Source organism: Callithrix jacchus, chromosome 4 (genome assembly GCF_049354715.1).
Source record: "Callithrix jacchus isolate 240 chromosome 4, calJac240_pri, whole genome shotgun sequence".
Lineage (NCBI taxonomy): Eukaryota > Metazoa > Chordata > Mammalia > Primates > Cebidae > Callithrix > Callithrix jacchus.
Window position 1 is genome coordinate 78,577,409 of NC_133505.1, and position 21,574 is coordinate 78,598,982.

The window sequence follows — 21,574 nt, forward strand, 5'->3', positions numbered from 1 at the left end:
TCTAGAAAAAGAAACTAAGTCCCAAAATGATGATCATGTGCTCATAGTCAAAGTGTAATTCATTGTTGGAGTCAGACACGGAGATGAGATTTTCTGGCTGCCAGTCAAGTGATGGAAGAAGGTGATACCAAATCCTCAGAGGACTCCCTTTCTTGAATAAGACAGAATGAGCACCTCAGTTTAGGTTTTAAAACAGGTTTTTAATTTCATTTTCTAAGAACAGAATGCTTTAATTACAAAATAATTGCTGAATTACCTTCCTAACTTCACTTTTGAATAATCCCTTAACCAAATTATTTAAATTATGTATTGTCAAGTAAGCCTTCACTTCCCTTCCCTTCCCTTTCCCTTCCCCTTCTTTTCCCTTCCCCTCCCCTCCACTTCCCTCCCCTTCCCCTCCCCCTCTTCCCCTTCCCTTCCCCCTCTCCTCCCCTCTCTTTCCTTTCCCTTCCCTCAAAAAGAAAAAAAATAAGTTTTACTTTTAAAAATTATTGCTCTATATGGCGATACTTCAAAAAACCATTTTCTTTTTTTTTTTTTTGGGGGGGGCGGGGAGGAAGGCAGGAAGGGAGAGAAGAAGGACGGTAGGGAGGAAGGAAGGGATGAAGGAAGGAAGGAAGGGAGGAAGCGGGGAGGGAGGGAGGGAGGGAAGGGAAGGAAGGGAATCAAGCAATGAGAGAGACATTGCCGACCTGGATCTAGAGGTTTACAAGTTGATTTCTTTTTTTTTGAGAGAAAGAAAGAAAAAAAAAATAAGTAAAGGAGAGGAAGAAAGAGGAAAAGAAAGAGGGAGAGTAAATGGAAATATTGCTTTATTTTGAAAAAAATTGGGTATTAATAATGACCCATCAATGTTTCATTTAAACTTATGGGTAGGTGTGGTGTGGTATTGACTAAAATGTATATTTTGTGTATTTGAAGTGGAGAGCTCTATAAATATTTATTAAGTTTACTTGTTCCGGATCTGAGTTTGAGTCCTTGATATTCTTATTAATTTTCTGTCTCATTGAATCTAAGTCTCGTATCTGGGTGTTAGGATCGTTAGCTCTTGTTGTTGCATTGATCCTTTTACCACTATATCTTTGTTGCTTTAAAATCTATTTTATCCGATACGAGAATTGCAACTCCTGCTTTTTGTTTATTTATTATTTATTTTTGCTCTCCATTTGGTTGGTAAATCTTTCTCCCTCCCTCTGTTTTGAGTCTTTGTGTATCCTTGCATGTGAAACAGGTCTGGATGTAACATGCCATTGGGTTTTGGCTGTGTCTTTTGATTAGGGGATTTAGTCAGTTTAAATTTAGGGTTACTGCCATTTGATGTTGACTGGCTGTTTTATCCATTCGTTGGTGTAAATTCTTTTTTATGTTGGTGCTCTTTACTTTTTGGTGTATTTTTAGAAAGGCTAATACTGGTTGTTTCTTTCTGTGTGTAATGCTTCTTTGCTTCTTTCAGAAGCTCTTGTAAAGCAGGCCTGGTGGTAATAAAATCTCTGAGTTCTTGCTTGTTCATAAAAGATTTTATTTTTCCTTCAGTTGTGAAGTTTAGTTTGGCTGGATATGAAATTCTGGGCTGAAGGTTCTGTTCTTTGAGGATGTTGAATATTGGCCCCCACTCTCTTCTGGCTTGTAGAGTTTCTGCTGAGAGATCTGCTGTAAGTCTGATAGGCTTGCCTTTGTGGGTAATCTGACCTTTCTCTCTGGCTGCCCTTAGTATTTTCTCCTTCGTTTCAACCCTGGTGAATCTAACGATTATGTGCCTTGGGGTTGCTCTTCTTGAGGAATATCTTTGTGGTGTTCTCTGTAATACCTGGGGTTGAATGTTGACCTGCTTTGCTAGTTTAGGAAAATTTTCCTGAATAATATCCTGAAGGGTGTTTTCCAGCTTGGATTCATTCTCTCCGTTGCATTCAGGTACACCTATCAAACATAAATTTGGTCTTTTCACATAGTCCCACATTTCTTGGAGACTTTGCTCATTCCTTTTTATCCTTTTTTCTCTAATCTTTTCTTCACATTTTATTTTATTAAGTTGGACTTTGACCTCTGATATCCCTTCTTCTGCTTGAACAATTCGAGTGTTTAAACCTGTGCATACTTCTCGGAGTTCCTGTATTGTATTCTTCAGTTCTATTAATTCACTCATACTCCTCTCTAAGTTGTCTATTCTCAATAGGATTTCATCAAACCTTTTTTCAAAGTTCCTAGTTTCTTTATGTTGGGCTACAACATGGTCTTTTAACTCACCGAAGTTTGTTATTATCCATTCCTTGAAGAGTGATTCTGTCATCAGGATGCGCTTGTTCTCCATCAAGCCTTGTTCCATTGTTGATGTGGAACTGTGATCATCTTTAGAGGGAGAGGCGTTCTGACTTTGAGTATTCTCAGCTTTTTTACGCTGGTTTCTTCCCATCATTGTTAATTTATCCTCCTGTCGTCTTTGAAATTACCAACTTTCAGATTAGGTCTCTTGAGTGGACGTCCAGGTTGTTAGTTCCCAGGGCCAGAGCAGCCGCGTTAAAACTGATGGTGCTTTTCTGCCCAGGATTCTCCTGTCTGGCTTCCTTCTTGTGTCTGTAGTAGGTGACTCTGCCTTCCCGGGGCTCCAAACCTCGGTCAGAAGGGGAGCTGGTCCCATTTACTCTGCGCCGAGTGCTGCCGCGCCCAGGTGCCGTCACAGCCGCTGTGCGGGGCTCTGGTGTCCTGCTGGGGACCCGTGCAGGTCCTCCGAACCTGTTTGCTCTGAGAGCTGCCGCGCCCAGGTGCCAGCGGCTGCGCCAGCCACTAGAGTCGCGCTGGCCACCCGTGTGTTTCCTCCACTGGGGGATCTTCTGCTCCGTGAGCGACCAGAATTTGTCTGAAAGTGTGGCGTCCTCCAGTTCTCCGCACCTTCCCTGAGAGCTGCAATCCCAGGATGTTAGCGATCGGCCATCTTGGATCGTTCTCCAAAAAAGCATTTTCTTAGAGAAATAGATTATCTCGGCTGGGTGCAGTGGCTCACGCCTATAATTCCAGCACTTTGAGAGTCGGAGGTGGGCGGATCACGAGGTCAGGAGTTGTAGACCAGCCTGGCCAACACGGTAAAACCCCATCTCTACTAAAAATATAAAAATTAGCTGGGCGTGGTGGCGTGCATCTGTAATCTCAGCTACTTGGGAGGCGGAGACAGGAGAATTGCTTGAACCCGGGAGGTGGAGGTTGCAGTGAGCTGAGATCACACCACTGCACTCCAGGGCAACAGAGCAAGACTCTGTCTCAAAAAAAAAAAAAAAAAAAAGAGAGAGAGAGAGAAATAGCTTATCAGTAGGACATAAAATCCAAACTCACAGCTAATTGAAGAAAATGTTCCAACCAAGGTTTGCACTGACAGTGGAAGCAAATTCTTTTTTTTTTTTTTAAATGGAATCTCTCTCTGTCACCCAAGCTGGAGTGCAATGGTGCTATCTCAGCTCGCTGCCAGCTCCACCTCCTGGATTCAAGCAGGTTTCCTGTCTTAGCCTCCCCGGTAGCTGCGATTACAGGTATATACTGCCATACCTATCTAATTTTTTTATATTTTTAGTAGAGATGGGGTTTCACCGTGTTCCGCATGCTGGTCTCGAACTCCTGAGCTCAGGCAATACACCTGCCTCGGCCTCCCAAAGTGCTAGGATGACAGGCATGAGCCACCATGCCCAGCCGCAAATTATTTTTTCACTTTTAATTTTGCAGATATTTGAAAAGGACATACATTAAACTACTAGACAGTAGTTTAATTGTAGTTAATATGCAAGATACTCCATTTATCTTAGTTTCAGTTTCCTCCTATGTAAAGGGGAATACCTACCAACCCATCTCATGGTGTTGAAATGAGTATTGAATGAGATGATGTACACAAAAGGTTTTTGTAAATTGTAAGATGCTACACAAACGTAGGTTGTTAGTATAATATAATCTGGGTATTATAACATGATTCTGATTTTGTTCACCAGCCACTTATGAATCAGTATTGTTCCATCAGCTACAAGAAATAAAGGAAGTTCAGCGAGATGAAGCTCTCCAACTGCCAAAAGACCTAGATTATTTGACTGTCAGGGATGTGTCTTTGTCCCATGAAGTTAGAGAGAAACTACATTTTAGTCGTCCACAGACGGTAAGAAAATAGGCAGGGGAATAGGAACAAGATAAAGATCCGGTGCTTTCATTTTTTTTAAACCTGGGGTTACAATTGCCATATAACTAATGCTTTATTTAATAATAAGAAACTTCCAGCCTAGGCAACACAGCAAGACCCTATCTCTATAAAGATACAGAAATTAGCTGGGCATCATGGCATGCACCTGCAATGCCAGCTACTTGGGAGACTGAGGTGGAGGATCACCTGAGCTCAAGACACTGAGGCTACAGTGAGCCATGATTGTGCCACCGTACTCCAGCCTGGGCAACAGAGCGAGACTGTCTCAAAAAAAAAAATTTGACCTCAGATTTTTTTCCTATATTTCTATGTAGGACAGATGTTGGTATGTCTGTATCTGTATGACAGATGATAAAGCTTGACGTTAAGTAAATAACTGGAAGTCAAGAATTGGTTTGATTGGAACTATTCTCTAGTCCCAACCATGTGATAAACCATCAGTGCAAACTGTGCAAGGTAGTATATATGTATGGCTTAAAGGAAACCAGACTAGATTAAAATATAACACACGTTAGTGGTTTTCAAGTCACTACTTGGATTCCTCCCCAGGAGTTCCACAGTGTTGCTTTGGGAACTAATGGGAGAAAGAGGAGCCAGAGTGCCCCCGCCACATGCTTCAGACTAATTGTGAGAGGATGTGTGCATGTTCCTTTGTGTAAACAAATAAAACCTTTAATTTATTATATAGTAATTAGTGTTGGGCTTCTAATAAATGTTTGAAGACTGAGAAACTGTACTTACTGATTCTGAGATGCACTATTTTCCACATTTTAACATCTCTAAAATTGTATCTTTAGGCCGGGCACGGTGGCTCATGTCTGTAATCCCAGCACTTTGGGAGGCCTAGGCAGGTGATTGCAAGATCAAGAGATCGAGACCATCCTCGTCATCATAGTGAAACCCCGTCTCTACTAAAAACACAAAAAATTAGCTGGGCATGGTGGCACGTGCCTATAATCCCAGCTACTCAGGAGGCTGAGGCAGGAGAATTGCCTGAACCCAGGAGGCAGAGGTTGCGGTGAGCCGAGATCTCACCATTGCACTCCAGCCTGGGTAACAAGAGCGAAACTCCGTCTCAAAAAGAAAAAAAATTGTATCTTTAATATCTCAAAAATAGATGGTGTGTCACAGTTTAATGGACAGCATGTTTTTAGTAGTGATTCATAAAATAAAGGGGTATATTATAAAAATATAGACTGTTGAAAAATTTGGAAAAAAAAACTATTTTTACAAGGAGGAGTGATTTTATTAATATAACATTGTATTCTTAGCAACAGTCATCATGGAAACCAGGAAAATAAGACTTACATTTTATAACTTTGTCCCTTCCTATTGATTTCAGATTATGTTTGTTGTGTGGATAATCATAGGCTACATTGCCCAACATGTTAGCCACTTGCTCATTGTAGTTATTTACATTAATTAAAGTTAAATAGGCCAGGTGCAGTGGTATGTACCTGTAGTCACAGCTACTTGGGAGGCTGAGATGGGAGGATCTCTTGAGCCCAGGAGGTAGAGGCTGCAACAAGTCAAGATTGTACCGCTACACTCCAGCCTGGGTGACAGAGTGAGACCGTGTCTCAAAAAAAAAGATGAAAAATTAAATAAAATGTAAAATTCAGCTCTTTAGTCTAACTAGCCACATTTCAAGTGCCCAATTGCCACACATGACTAGTTGCTATCATATTGGACACTGCATTATTGCAATACATATAGTATAGAAGATTCCCATCATCATGGAAAGTTCAGTTGGACAGCACTGGTCACAGGAGTTTAGAACTCCTTACCCACAATTCCATAATACAAAAGGCTCTGGCAGAAGTTTGCCACAAACTCAGTTGGTAGCAAAACTGAGCTCAGCTCACATGAGGATATATGGTCTTTATACTGTTTATAGTGAATATTCATGCCTTTCACTGTAAAAATATACTGAAGAAATTTAGTAGGATTAAAAATGTGGGCTGCTGCTCCACACACTGCTGAGGCTGTTACCTTATGTACAGTATATATACTTTATTACAAAAACATGGCCTCAAAGATTTCATTTTATTTTTTTGAGAGAGGGGCTTACTTTGTCACCCAGGCGGGAGTGCAGTGGCATAATCATGGCTCACTGCATTCTCGACCTCCAAGGCTCAAGCAATCCTCCCACCTTTGTTTTCTGAGTGGCTAGTACAACAAGTGTGTACCACCATGCTAAGCCAGTTTTTTTAATCTTAGAGACAGAGTCCCACTATTTTGCCCAGGCTGGCCTCAAGAATTTCAAAAAAGGGACTGTGGACCTATTTTTGAAGAAAGGAACTTGTTTATAGTTTTTCTTAGTTTAATGGGAAGAAAAAGTAGATACTCTAATATCTATTAGTTATGTGATCTTGCACAAGCTATTTTAACATCTCTGTGCCTCAGTTTCTCATTTGTAAAATGAAGCCATAATAACATTTCTTTATCTACTTTACAAGGTAATATATTAAGGTAATACATCAAGATAGTAACTAAGAAAATACTATGGGCCAGGCATGGTGGCTCACGCCTGTAATCCAAGCACTTTGGAGGCCAAGGTGGGCGGATCACCTGAGGTCAGGAGTTCAAGACCAGCCTGATCAACATGGTGAAACCCAGTCATTTTTTTTAAAAAAAGAGGCTGAGGCAGGAGAATTGCCTGAACCCAGGAGGCAGAGGTTGTGGTGAGCCGAGATTGCGCCATTGCCCTCCAGTCTGGGTAACAAGAGCGAAACTCCGTCTCAAAAAAAATAAATAAAAATTAAGAAAATACTGTATAAACTATACTATATAGGTTGTTATTAGGAGGAAAATCAATTTGATTTGACATAGTTCATTTATGTTTCTCTTGTGATATTGATTCTTAGATCGGGGCTGCTAGTCGTATACCTGGAGTAACACCTGCTGCCATCATCAATCTGCTGAGATTTGTGAAGACCACTCAACAAAGACAGGCAGCTATGAATGAATCACCCAAGACTGATCAATACTTACGTGATACAGACAGACTTCAAGAGAGAGAGTTACAGCTTTCAATTCCTAAAAGATTTTTAAAGAGCATGTAAATAATTTGATCAATACAAAAGTATAGATAAAAGAATTATTTAGCACCTGTTAAAATAGCTTTATTAGGTTACTTTGGGTTGGCTGTTAATTTATGAATGGGACAGAGATCGTAACTGTGCTTTTTGGGGTATATGAAAAAACTAGGGCCGGGCCTGGTGGCTCAAGCCTGTAATCCCAGCACTTTGGGAGGCCGAGGCGGGTGGATCACGAGGTCGGCAGATCGAGACCATCCTGGTCAACACGGTGAAACCCCGTCTCTACAAAAAATTAGCTGGGCACAGTGGTGTGTGCCTGTAATCCCAGCTACTCGGGAGGCTGAGGCGGGAGAATTGCCTGAACCCAGGGGGCAGAGGTTGCGGTGAGCCAAGATCGCGCCATTGCCCTCCAGCCTGGGTAACGAGCGAAACTCCGTCTCAAAAAAAGAAAAAACTAGTTGTAAACAATTTGTACTCTTTCTCTAAGGAGCTCAAATACAAATAACTTTGTGCAGGGTTCCTGAAAGAGAGAGAGAGATAGTGAACCTAAAACCAAGCCTGAAAGAAAAATAACATGCAGATTTGCCTACTCATAGAGACTTTGCCTATTAAGTATACCAAATTAAAACTCTTATTCACCTTGTTTTGAGAGTTAGTAATCTTTTGCTTGGTTATACTAGGCTAGGAAGTAATATCAAAGCCCTTAAATTCTTAAGGCTAAAGACTTGAGATTATGTAAAATTATCCAGAATCATTCAACTAATACTATTGGAATATAGTATGTAGGGTGAAAGTTGACAGAAATCTGTACTACTTCAGGAAATCCTCAATTGTAATTATTTTTGAGCATTAATGAAAACCTTATAAAATAGAAAGATTAGAAATCAGCATTGTTTCCTATTATCCACAATATGGATACTTATTTGGTGACCTAGTTAAGGGAGAATTAAGTAAAGTTAGTTATTTTATATAATACCATAAAAATATTTTCTTAAGAAACTGTCGGGGGGAGGGAGCTGGGGAGGGATAGCCTGGGGAGAAATGCCAAATGTGGGTGAAGGGGAGAAAGGAAGCAAAACACACTGCCATGTGTGTACCTATGCAACTGTCTTGCATGTTCTGCACATGTACCCTAAAACCTAAAATGCAGTAAAAAATTAAAAAAAAAAAAAGAAAGAAACTGTCATGGCCATGGTTTCTTAACAGTGAAGACAGATCCATAGTAACTGGTGAATAGTGTTTTCCTGTTTTTTTTTTGAGACTGAGTTTCGCTCTTGTTACCCAGGCTGGAGGGCAATGGCGCGATCTCGGCTTACTGCAACCTCCGCCTCCTGGGTTCAGGCAATTCTCCTGCCTCAGCCTCCTGAGTAGCTGGGATTACAGGCACGCGCCACCATGCCCAGCTAATTTTTTGTATTTTTAGTAGAGACGGGGTTTCACCATGTTGACCAGGATGGTCTCCATCTTTTGACCTCATGATCCACCCGCCTCGGCCTCCCAAAGTGCTGGAATTAAAGGCTTGAGCCACTGCGCCCGGCGCGTGATTTCCTGTTTTTAAGTCAGAATGACAGAAAAAACAGAATAGTGCTGGTACCCTTCTTCCTCTCCAGTAGTTCAGTGGTATGTCATCACAAGGGTTAGAGTGGGATAATAAGCTGGGCCTTTTGACCACCTCCTCAGCTACCTCAACCATTCTGAGTAGACTGAGGGATGAACACAGCCAAATGGGCCAGACAGTCCTGCTTGTCTCTGGAATTCCAACCCGAATCTCTAGTGTTAGCCTAGGGAGAAGCTCCTGTGTCAGGTTCAGGCCAAAGCGGGTACTTTGGCTGCATATCTATAGTTAAGCCTGATTATGGGTGAGAGGCAATCAAGTATCTTGTTACTGTAATTGCATATGGCCACTTGGATGTAGCTCAGTTTTCATGGTTTTTTTTTTTTTTTTTAAATCTAATTTTAGTTTTTTCCAGAAAGCAGCAAGATCAGTAACAAATAAAAAGTATTTGGAGTGCTGGATAATTTAGCAATGATGAATTCTTTTTAATACTTGATTTAATAATGTCAAAAGGTGGTAACTTTTAGTTATAGCTACTCCTGGGCAAAATTCTTATTACAGAGACAATATTAATTACAATACCACATTGTATATATATTTTGAAAAGAGGCCAGGTGCAGCTGCTCACGCCTGTAATCCCAGCACTTTGGGAGACTAAGGTGGGTGGATCACCTGAAGTCGAGTTCAACATCAGCCTGGCCAACATGGTAAAACCCCATCCCTACTAAAAATAAAAAAATTACCTGGGTATGGTGGTGCAAGCCTGTAGTCCCAGCTAACTTGGGAGGCTGAAGCACAAGAATCATTGAACCCAGGAGGCAGAGGTTGAATGAGCCGAGATTGTGCCCCAGTACTCCAGCCTGGGTGACAGAGCAAGACTAGGTCTCAAAAAAAAAAAAAGGAAACCAAAGGTATTTAGTGTTTTTGTGCTACCCATTTAGCAAAAAACAAAATTCATTGTTTTTAAACTTTTTTTTCTGATTAAATACAAGAGTAAAAGCAGTGAATGGAGTGTCTTTTGAATGGAATATAACGGTTTATCTTAAACATAAATGCTATGGGAGGTTCTTGACAACTACAATTCTGGGCTAGTGACACTACACATATAAAGAAACTTTAAAGTTTCTTTATAATGAAGGTTTGTAATGCTATTCCATTACAAAAGTAACTGACTGAAAAGTGTTTAATAGAAAATATGTATTTTAGATTCTGTGATTTGCTTTAAGATGTGAAACTTCGTTATTTTATTTTCTTATTTTAAGTTGTTTATTGTAAGATAATTTACAAATATCTTGCTGTCTTCAGTAATCCAAACAATTGATAAACAGTTTCTTCTGACAGAGACAGCAGTAAGCTAAAAACAAAATCAGCCAGCTGAATTTTCCTTCTTTACCTCTTATCTGAGGATGGAACTTGATTTTCATTAATCCAGAGCTGCAGCACCAGAGATGATTTCAATCAACTCCTTTGTGATGACAGCTTGGTGGGTACAGTTGAATGTCAATGTCAATTTGTCAGTCATCTCAGGAACATTCTTGCTGGCGTTGTTCATGGCTGTTATCCTGGTGCTCTGCTCACTACTGGTGGACTCCTTCAGAGAGTAGTAGATGATGTTGACCAGGTTGTATTCTTGGTAATTTTGCAGCACATCAGCATCAACATCATCATAGATACTCTTACTCTCAGCACTTGCAATGGTATTAAGGGAAAAGATGGGCTTTTCCTCTGTCTTATAGGAGATGACAGACCTGAATTGATTAAAGACAATGGAGCCGTCATCAAATTCATATCCAGAATTTCGCAATTCAAGGGCAATGACTGACACATCTCCAAAAGTTGAAGGCTTTTTTTCCCACTTCTTTGAATGCTGCTAGAAACTGGTCAGAACGAGTCCTATAAAGTATGCCTCTGATTTTGTCACCAATTCCAACAAGCATAACTTCTTTCCCAGCTGCTGTTAGTGTAGCAACCTCACTTTTCATCTGTTTAGCAATAGAGGAATGAAGAGCATCACACAGTCCTTGATCTGAGGACACATCAATAAGGAGGTGTTTCTTCTTGCCTTCAGGCACCTTGATATCAGCTTTTTCTTTTTTTAAGACAGACTTTCGCTCTTGTTACCCAGGCTGGAGTGCAATGACGCGATCTCAGCTCACCGCAACCTCCGCCTCCTGGGTTCAGGCAATTCTCCTGCCTCAGCCTCCTGAGCAGCTGGGATTACAGGCACGTGCCACCATGCCCAGCTAATTTGTTTGTGTTTTTAGTAGAGACGGGGTTTCACCATGTTGACCAGGATGGTCTCGATCTCTTGACCTCGTGATCCACCCGCCTCGGCCTCCCAAAATGCTGGGATTACAGGCGTGAGCCACCATGCCCAGCCGATATCAGCTTTTCCAGACAGAGCCAAAGATCCCAATCCATATATTCGAGCTGGTTTCAGCTCTCTTTCAGCTCGGGCATATTTTGCTGCTGCTACCATTTTCATAGGCTTGGTAATTTTCTGGATGTTTTTGATGGACTTTAGTCACCTGGTAATATCTTTCAAAGTTGCCATATTTCGAACTTGAATCCATTGTGGCTGCAAGGTCCAGGCCAACAGCCCAGAGACACCCATGCCAGAGAACATGGTAGCCACAACCCTGCTGAAGGTCGGTTGTCTTTATTTTATTTTTTAGAGACAGGGTCTCACTTTGTTGCCCAGGTTGTAGTGCAGTGGCTCAATCATAGCTCACTGCAGCTTTGATCTCCTGGGCTCAGGTGATCTTTCTGCCTCAGCCTCCCAGGTGGGTGGGACTACAGGCAAATGCCACCATGCCTGGCTAAGTTTTAAAAAAAAATTTTTATGGCTGGGCACAGTGGCTCACACCTGTAATCCCAGCACTTTGGTAGACAGGCTGGTGGATCACCTGAGGTTGGGAGTTTCAGACCAGCCTGAATAACATGAAGAAACCCCATCTCTACTAAAACTAGAAAAAATTAGCCAGGCATTGTGGCACATGCCTGTAATCCTAGCTACTCAAGAGGCTGAGGTTGCAGGGCGCTGAGATTACACCATTGCACTGCAGCCTGGGCAACAAGAGCAAGACTCCATCTTAAGAAAACAAACAAAAGTTTTGTAGGAATGAAGTCTCGGTGTGTTGCCCAGTCTGGTCTTGATCTGGCCTCAAGTGATCCTCTTGCCTCGGCCTCCCAAAGTGCTTGGATTATAAGCATGAGCCACCACACCCAGCCTGACCTCTTTAAATCCACAATGTTTGTATGTTAACTTATACAAAAATTTTATTTTTTATTTTTATTTTTTTTTAAAGATGGGGTTTCACCATGATGGCCAGTCTGGTAGTAAACTTCTGACCTCAGGTGATCCACCCACCTCGGCCTCCCAAAGTGCTAGGATTACAGGCATGAGCCACCACGCCCAGCCAATTTATACGAAATTACATCACTTAATACGTCAAAACATCCTACTGTCTGGTGCTGCTAGCCAGAAGTGATACAGAATACAACACCCTAGTAATAAATCAGCTAAAAATATAACCTTAATGCAGTTACTTCATAGAAATCCCCTGACAGTACAATAATCAGCTGTCAACAAAATCTGGCCATACGTGTGACTTCCTCCAGTCACCACAGACCAGACTGCCTAGCAATTGGAGAAGCCAGTTATTTTTCCAATTTATTTCAACAGGAACACCAAAAAAGAAGAAATGACTAACAAACACTAAGCATTTCTAAAATTATTGGGGAGGAAGGATGAAGATAGGGACCTATGCTAAATTAAACCATTATAGCCCTGAAAACAAAGTTCCCTTATAGCAAAAAGCTTAAATTTTATGACTGATGGTTTTAAAAGTATTTTGTCAGTCCAGGTATAGTGGCTCACGCCTGTAATCCCTGCACTTTGGGAAGCCGAGGCAGGTGGATCATCTGAGGCCAGGAGTTCAAGACCAGCCTGGCTAATATGGTGAAACCCCGTTTCTACTAAAAATACAAAAAACTAGCTGGGCATGGTGGCATATGGCTGTAATCCCAGCTACTCAGGAAGCTGAGGCAGGAGAATTGTTTGAACCTGGGAGGCGGAGGTTTCAATGAGCTGAGATCGTCCCATTGCACTCCAGCTTGGGAAACAAGAACAAAACTCCATCTCAAAAAAAAAAAGTATTTTGTCATTTTTTAGTTTCAACCCAGATTGGAATAGCCATGGTTTTTCCACTTCAGAAATTTCAACTCCTACAAGAATGCCTTGTCTAGAAGTGGTCAGGAGTATCAGGAAGACCACTAACAGAGACTAGGGGTTTATTCTGATCTGGAAGAGGACTTACGCTTCCTCTTATACTCCCTCTCCACAATACTTCCATTATTGCACTTATTTCATTCTACCTTAATGTTTTTATTTTATTTTCTTATTTAGAGATAAGATCTTACTTACTCTGCCACCCAGGCTGGAGTATAGTGGCAATGATCACAGCTCACTGCTGCCTCAACCTCCCTGACTCAAGCTATTTTCCCACCTCAGCCCTCCAAGTAGCTGGTACTACAGGCATGCACCACCATGCATGGCTAATTTTTAAGTTTTTGTAGACATGGGATCTTACTGTGTTTCCCAGGCTGGTCTCAAAGTCCTGGGCTCAAGCAGCCCTCGCTCTTCAGCCTTCTGTGTAGGTGAGATTACAGGCATGAGGCACCATGTGCCTGGCCCTTCCTTAATGTTAATATCTTATATATTGCTAATATAATCTTAACAATATATAAGCCTCTGGCCAGGTGCGGTGGCTCACGCCTATAATCCCAGCACCTTGGGAGGCTGAGGCAGGTGGATCACGAGGTCAAAGATCGAGACCATCCTGGTCAACAAGGTGAAACCCCGTCTCTACTAAAAATACAAAAATTAGCTGGGCATGGTGGCGTGCGCCTGTAGTCCCAGCTACTCGGGAGGCTAAGGCAAGAGAATTGCTTGAACCCAGGAGGCGGAGGTTGTGGTGAGCTGAGATCGCGCCATTGCACTCCAGCCTGGGTAACAAGAGCAAAGCTCCGTCTCAAAAAAAAAAACAATATACAAGCCTCGTAAAGGTAAGCAATATTACAGCTGTAAATGCTCATGCTTTTTAAATAGATTGATAAATATTACTAAAGGCAAAGAAATTGTATTACTAAAACTCAAGTGAACAATTAAATGAGATTAAAATACTTGTGACGGCCGGGCGCGGTGGCTCATGCCTGTAATCCCAGCACAAGAGATGGAGACCATCTTGGTCAACATGGTGACACCCCGTCTCTACTAAAAATACAAAAAATTAGCTGGGCATGGTGGCGCGTTCCTGTAGTCCTAGATACTCAGGAGGCTGAGGCAGGAGAATTGCCTGAACCCAGGAGGCGGAGGTAGCGGTGAGCCGAGATCACGCCATTGCACTCCTGAGTAACAAGAGTGAAACTCTGTTTCAAAAAAGAAGAAGAAGAAAAAAATACCTATGACAAGCCAGGTGCAGTGGCTCACGCCTGTAATCTCAGCACTTTGAGAGGCTGGGCGGATCACTTGAGCTCAGAAGTTCAAGACCAGCCTGGGCAACAGAGCAAGACCCTACCTAAAAAAAAAAAAAGCCGAGGCGCAGTGGCTCACATATGTAATCCCAGTACTTTGGGTGGCCAGGGCAGGCAGATCACTTGAGGACAGGAGTTTGAGACCAGCCTGGCCTACGTGTTGAAACCCCTACTAAAATACAAAAATTAGCTAGGCGCGATGTCATGCTCCTGTAATCCCAGCTACTCGGGTAGCTCAGGTACAAGAATCGCTTGAACCTAGGAGATGGAGGATGCAGTGAGCTGAGATCAAGCCACTGCACTCCAGCCTGGGTGACAGAGCAAGACTGTTTCAACAAAAAGAAAAGGCTGGGCACGGTGGCTCACGTCTGTAATCCCAGCACTTTTGGAGGCTGAGGTGGGTGGATCACAAGGTCAGGAGATCGAGACCATGTGATCCACCATGGTCTAACAGTGAAACCCCATCTCTACTAAAAATAAAATTAGCCGGGCGTGGTGGCACTCGCCTGTAGTCCCAGCTACTCAAGAGGCTGAGGCAGGAGAATCGGTTGAACCCAGGAGGCAGAGGTTGCAGTGAGCTGAGATCATGCCATTGTACTCCAGCCTGGGGGACAGAGCAAGACTCTGTCTCAAAAAAAAAAAAAAAAAAAAAAAGAGGGAGCCATGGTGGCTCAGGCCTATTGTCCTGGCACATAAGGAGGCAAGGCTAGGCATTTGAGGCCAGCCTGTGTAACATAGAAACCTCTCATCCATATAACAACAACAACAACAAAAATTTTCAGCCTGTGCAATACAGTGAAACCTCACATCTCTACTAAAATAAAAAAATAAGCCAGGCATGGTGGTGTGGACCTGTAATCCCAGCTACTTGAGAGGCTGAGACAGGAGAATCGCTTGAACCTGGGAGGTGGAGGTTGCAGTGAGTTGAGATCATGCCATTGCACTCCAGCCTGGGTGGCAGAGTGAGACTCAATCTCAGAAGAAAAAAATAAAAAGATATTTGTCCACTCATGTTTGTAGCAGTGTTAGTTCACAATAGCCAAAAGCTGGAAGTAACCCAAGTATCCTTCAATGAATGAAAGGATAAACAAAATGTGGCATATATATACAATGGAATATTATACAGCCTTAAAAAGGAAGGAAATTCATATACATGCTACAAAATGGCTGAACCTTGGAAAAGTTATGCTAAGTGAAATCAGCCAGTCACAAAAAGATAAATACTATATGATTCCCTTTATATAAAATACCTTTCTGCCACTTTCGGTGGGTTTTTCCCCTCCTAGGGACCAGCAGTCCTCTACTGGATTAAGTTTCTCCATCCCTTTTGAACAATCTAGAAGTCTGTTTCTCTTAACTTTCAGTCCCTACTCATACCCTTTGTAACCTATTTCATGTTAAGCGTTTATGGAGTTGCATGCTTAATTAGCCATTTCAGCACTCACTCTATTTCAAAGGTATTCTAGTTTGGAGGCTGTAGGGGAATTCAGAGAGTGAGTTTCATTTGAACAGCACCATCTGCAGATTTAAAATAGTCTTCATATATCTGAAGACAATAATACTTTCTTAGAATTAGCTAGGCTAAACAACTATTTTTTAGCCCAGTGGCCCGTAATTAAGTCATTTTTAGTCTTTAATTATGTTGGTTGCTTTTATAATTCTCTTTTGGAGTTTGTCTACATCCTTTTAAAACATAGGCAATCCAAATTTATAACAGTAAAGTAAGATTCATAAAAAACACACTGCCTACATTTAAAAGGAAACGCTTATAGAATATACTGTATTTTAATACAAGACCAGACTGTGCTATGTGTATGTGGTGTTTCAAGTAACTTAATGAAATGGCTTGAATTTTCTATATTTTCAATTTCATAAGAAACAACCTTAAGGAGGGCAGTTTAACTCAAAATTCATAGGTATTAATTATAGCTCTGAAGAAAAGTACTGCTGAGCAGTTATATGGCATGAGAAATTGAGTTCCAAAAAATGCATCGCTAACCTCAACATAAAGATAATTATGAGAAAACATTCTTTGTATGCAACCATAACTGAAGAAAAATCACCTCATTTCTCATCAGACATTTACTGAGTTGCTAGTTATATACGGAATCCTGCAAGAGGCTCAACAGAGAAGTCCAATGAGTCAATTGAGAAGGTATGATAATGGCTAAAGTGAGGGACCGTAGGTGAATGCTCCATGAGGTTCTTCTTTTGTTGCACCAATATAGCTGCACTGTTGTACCCATATGGCTACAATCCAGGCCTCAGAAAATGTTGCAGATACCCTCACCAGAAGGCTGAGAACCACTTATTCAGTTTTCATGCCTCCAGACAGCATCAGAACTCAAACTCAAATTGCTTACATGGTAACCCTAGTTTATCCCAACACCAACTAGGATATTCCCTCAATCACATGATTTTACTGAAAATATCACCGAGTTTTATGTTTTTTCATATGATGTTATTTATGTTTTTTCGCTTGGTATTAGTCACCTGGCATTTACCTTCTGAAAACCACACAATCTTCTATATGCTTTTTTCCACTGGAATGGACAAAACTGCTTACTTTTGACTTCGGTGTATTTGGCTTTATACAAGCAATAACCCATATTTTAGACAGTGTCTCAAAAGGAATTGTGTTAAAGGCAATATCCAGACTGCATATTGTTGCTTTGATGGGTTTTGAGTTAGTTTTGTTTGAAGACGGAGTTTCACCATGTTGGTCAGGCTGGTCTTGAACTCCCTACCTCAGGTGATCCACCCACCTTGGCCTCCCAGAGTGCTAGGATTACAGGTTTGAGCCACCGCACCTGGGCTTGAGTTAGTTTTAAATGTAAAGTTTAATAAAAGCAAAACTACCTAAACTATTTTTTTTTTTTTGAGACATACTTTTGCTCTTTTTGCCTAGGCTGGACTGTAATGGTGCGATCTCGGCTCACCACAACTTCCGCCTCCTGGATTCAAGTGATTCTCCTGACTTTAAGCAATCCTCCTGCCTCGTCCATAATCATTATATATATGTATATATATATACATATACATATATATATATATATGTATATGTATGTATGTATAATTTTTTTTTTAATTTTAATTTGAGACAGAGTCTCGCTTTGTCACCCAGGCTGGAGTGTAGTGGTGTCATCTTGGCTCACCACAACTCCCGCCTCCTGGGTTCAAGTGATTCTCCTGCCTCAGCCTCCTAAGTAGCTGGGATTACAGGCATGTGCCACCACACCTGGCTAATTTTGTATTTTTAGTAGAGACAGTTTCTCCATGTTGATCAGGCTGGTCTCAAACTCCCAGCCTCAGGTGATCCACCCACTTCGGTCTCCCCAAAGTGCTGGGATTACAGGTGCCACACCCAGCCTACTACTTGAACGCTTTTAGGGAAACCATGACTGGCTCAAATAGAAACTTTTAATTCCTAGTACAAAGATTATTTACTCCCACCTTGACCTTATAACTGTTTTTTTTTTTTTTTTTTTTTAAGACAGGGTTTCACTGTGTTGGCCAGGCTGGTCTTGAACTCCTGACCTCAGATAATCTGCCTGCCTTGGCCTCCGAAAGTGCTGAGATTACAGGCGTGAGCCACCACACCCAGCTGACCCTGTAACTCTTAAGTGGTAGAGCAAATTATTTTTGTGTGCCCAAAAATGGAAAGTAAATTTAAAGTTATCACCTACTTCACCTTGCTTTTATTAAACATTTGATAAAATTTTCACAATTGCCTTGTGATTAAAATTATACCTATGTTATGGTCTTGTTAGGTGAATTTTCAACCACTTGGCCCACCATAATCAAGTGCAGTTCTATAGTGCAGTATGACAAGGCCTGTGTCTTTAAACCTTCTTTGTCTAGGACTTAAAGTAAAAACACAAAAACAAAAATATCAGATCTGTAAATCACAATGTCCACATTTTTACTTAATCATGCTAAATAGCAGGCTCCAGATACAGAATTATCTTAATGAGATGATAAAATACAGTGGTGATAATGCCTGAGTTTTTTAAATTAACCATCCATCTCTTCGTGGCATTTTGGCTGAGATCAAATGTAAATTAACCATACAGTGGTATCGTGTCCTGAATTGGATCCTGAAACTGAAAAATGGGTATGAGTAGAAAAACTGGTGGAATGTGAATAGTCTGGAGACTAACAGTAACATACAAATGTAGGCTGGGTGTGGTGGCTCATGCCTGTAATCCCAGCTTGAGCTCAGAGTTTGAGACTAGCGGGGACGATATAGTGAGACCTTGTCTCTATTATTTTTATTTTATTTTATTTTTTGAGACGGAGTTTCGCTCTCGTTACCCAGGCTGGAGTGCAATGGCACGATCACGGCTCACCACAACCTCCGCCTCCTGGGATCAGGCAATTCTCCTGCCTCAGCCTCCTGAGTAGCTGGGATTACAGGCATGCACCACCATGCCCAGCTAATTTTTTGTATTTTTAGTAGAGATGGGGTTTCATCATGTTGACCAGGATAGTCTCGATCTCTTGACCTCGTGATACACCTGCGTCGGCCTCCCAAGGTGCTGGGATTACAGGCATGTGCCACTGTGCCCGGCCATCTCTATTATTTTTATTAGAAAAAAAAATTAGTTTCTTAGTTTTGACAAATGTACTATGATAATGTAAGATGTTAACATTAGGGAAGGCAAACTGGGTGAGGGTTATATGGAAATTCTTATCTTTGCAACTTTTCTGTGTATCTAAAATCATTCCAAAATAAATGGAAGAAAAAGACCATCCACAGGCAGATCACTTGAGGTCAAGAGTTCGAAACCAGCCTGGTCAACATGGTGAAACTGTCTCTACTAAAAATACAAAAAGTAGCCAGGTATGGTGGTAGCATGAGCCCCAGTTACTTGAGAGGTTGAAGCAGGAGAATCACCTGAACCTAAAAGGCAGAGGTTGCAGTGATTGTGCCACTGCACTCCAGCCCAGTGAACAGAGTGAGACTCTCTCTCAGAAAAATAAAAAAGCTATAAGCTGTCTGTGAACAATCTAGAAACCATGTGAATAAGATTAAGAAACAGCTGTAGGAACTGAAAGTGTCTTGGATGTGACTAAGGGATATCAATTTGTGTCTTCAGGTATTGCGGCTCTTATAGATAAGAGAATAAAAAAAGAAAAAAAAATTTAAAAGAGAGAATAAAGTGAATTGTAATACTAGAGCCTAAGTATAATGAGAAGTTACTGGCAGGCAAATTTAAATGAATATTGGAAGGGCTGGGCGCAGTGGCTCACACCTATAATCCCAGCACTTTGGGAGACCAAGGCAGATGGATCACTTGAGGTCAGGAGTTCGAGACCAGTGTGGCCAACATGGTGAAACCCAGTCTGTACTAAAAATACAAAAATTAGCTGGGCATGGCCATGCACACCTGTTGTCCCACCTACTTGGGAGGCTGAGGCACGAGAATCACTTGAACCTGGGAGGCGGAGGTTGCAGTGAGCTGATAAAGCATCATTACACTCCAGCCTGGGCAACAGAGTGAGACTCTGTATTTAAAAAAATAAAAATTGAGGCCGGGTGTAGTGGCTCATGCCTGTAATCCCAGCACTTTGGGAGGCCGAGGCGGGCTAATCACGAGGTCAAGAGATTGAGACCATCCTGGCCAACGTGGTGAAACCCCACCTGTACTAAAAATACAAAAATTAGCTAGGCATAGTGGTGCACGCCTGTAGTCCGGGGAGCTCTCAGGAGGCTGAGGCAGAAGAATTGCTTGAACTCTGGAGGTGGAGGTTGCAGTGAGCCAGTATCGCGCCACTGCACTCCAGCCTGGTGATAGAGTGAGACTCCATCTCAAAAAAATAAAATAAAATAAATATACATATATAAAGTAATACAATGTTTTCATATTCTCCCCTCCTACATATCCTTCCAGTGTCAGCTATTCCTGGCAAATACCTTCTCTGGCCAGTCTAAATTATGTCCCTTTCTTTTATTCTTCTCCCTCAACATACATTTCTCTTTTCCTTCATAGTACCATCACAACTCAAAATTGGCTACTTTTATTTATTGAATCTCTATCTCCCCCACTAACTACAAACTCAAAGGTCAAGAACCATGTCCAATTTGTTCACACGTCTATCCCCAATCCCTATAACAGTGCCTAGAACATAGTAAGCACGATATTTTCTAAACAAATTACTTCACTGACCTGCGAAATCTCAGTTTAATGCCCATGTAGTTTGTCTTCCTCAAAAAAAAATTAATCTCTTCATTACTAAATGGTTCAGCCACTTTGGAAACAGCTTGGCAGTTTCTTATAAACACTTCGCACTCAGCCCAGTAATTGCTTCCCTAGCTATTTACACAAGTAAAATGAAAACACTGTTACACACAAAACTGTATGTGAACATTTATAGCAGCTTTATTAATTGTCCCAAACTGGAAACAACTAAATGTCTCTCAGCTGGGAATAAATACACAAACTCTTATACATCCATTAAAAGGGAAGAGATTACAGATAGATGCAAAATGAATGGATCTCAAATGCATCATGTTAAGTTAAAGAGGCCAGACTCGGCTGGGCACGGTGGCTCATGCCTGTAATGTCAGCACTTTGGGAGGCTGAGGCAGGTGGATCACCTGAGGTCAGGAGTTCGAGACCAGCTTGGCCAACATGGTGAAACCCTGTCTCTACTAAAAATACAAAAAGTATCTGGGCATGGTGGTGGGCACATGTGGTCCCAGCTACTCAGGAGGCTGAGGCAGGAAAATTGCTTGAATCAGGAGATGGAGGTTGCTGTGAGCTGAGACTGCATCACTGTACTCCAGCCTGGATGATAGAAAGTGCATCTCGGCTGGGTGCGGTGGCTCAAGCCTGTAATCCCAGCACTTTGGGAGGCCGAGGCGGGTGAATCACGAGGTCAAGAGATTGAGACTATCCTGGTCAACATGGTGAAAGCCCGTCTCTACTAAAAGTACAAAAAATTAGCTGGGCATGGTGGTGCGTGCCTGTAATCCCAGCTACTCAGGAGGCTGAGGCAGGAGAATTGCCTGAACCCAGGAGGCGGAGGTTGCGGTGAGCTGAGATCACGCCATTGCACTCCAGCCTGGGTAACAAGAGCGAAACTCTGTCTCAAAAAACAAAAAACAACAACAAAAAAAAGAAAGTCCATCTCAAAAAAAAAAAAAAAACAAAAACAAACCCGCCACACTCAAAATGCTACAAACTGTGAGTCCAGGTATAGGACAGTCTTGCAAAAACAATATTATGAGATACAAAATAAATCAGTGGCTACCAAGGGTGAGGGGTA

The 21,574-nt window shown here is 41.7% G+C and overlaps 1 protein-coding gene and 1 pseudogene across 3 annotated transcripts in view; one reads left to right on the forward strand and one right to left on the reverse strand.

Annotated features, from left to right (window-relative positions):
* Positions 1 to 8,392, forward strand: part of MTO1 (mitochondrial tRNA translation optimization 1) — a 36,407-nt gene extending 28,015 nt beyond the window's left edge. For 2 of the 3 annotated variants that reach the window (XM_035296128.3, XM_035296129.3), the window contains 2 exons: positions 3,969 to 4,129; positions 7,039 to 8,392. In XM_035296128.3, coding sequence (XP_035152019.2) covers positions 3,969 to 4,129; positions 7,039 to 7,236 — 359 coding nt within the window. In that variant the 3' untranslated portion in view covers positions 7,237 to 8,392. The remainder of the gene's footprint in view (positions 1 to 3,968; positions 4,130 to 7,038) is intronic. The other variant, XM_035296130.3, reaches the window with a different exon arrangement.
* A 1,691-nt stretch (positions 8,393 to 10,083) lies between these two features.
* On the reverse strand, positions 10,084 to 11,507 carry LOC103792502 (ATP synthase F(1) complex subunit gamma, mitochondrial pseudogene; annotated as a pseudogene).
* Positions 11,508 to 21,574: the final 10,067 nt, after the last annotated feature.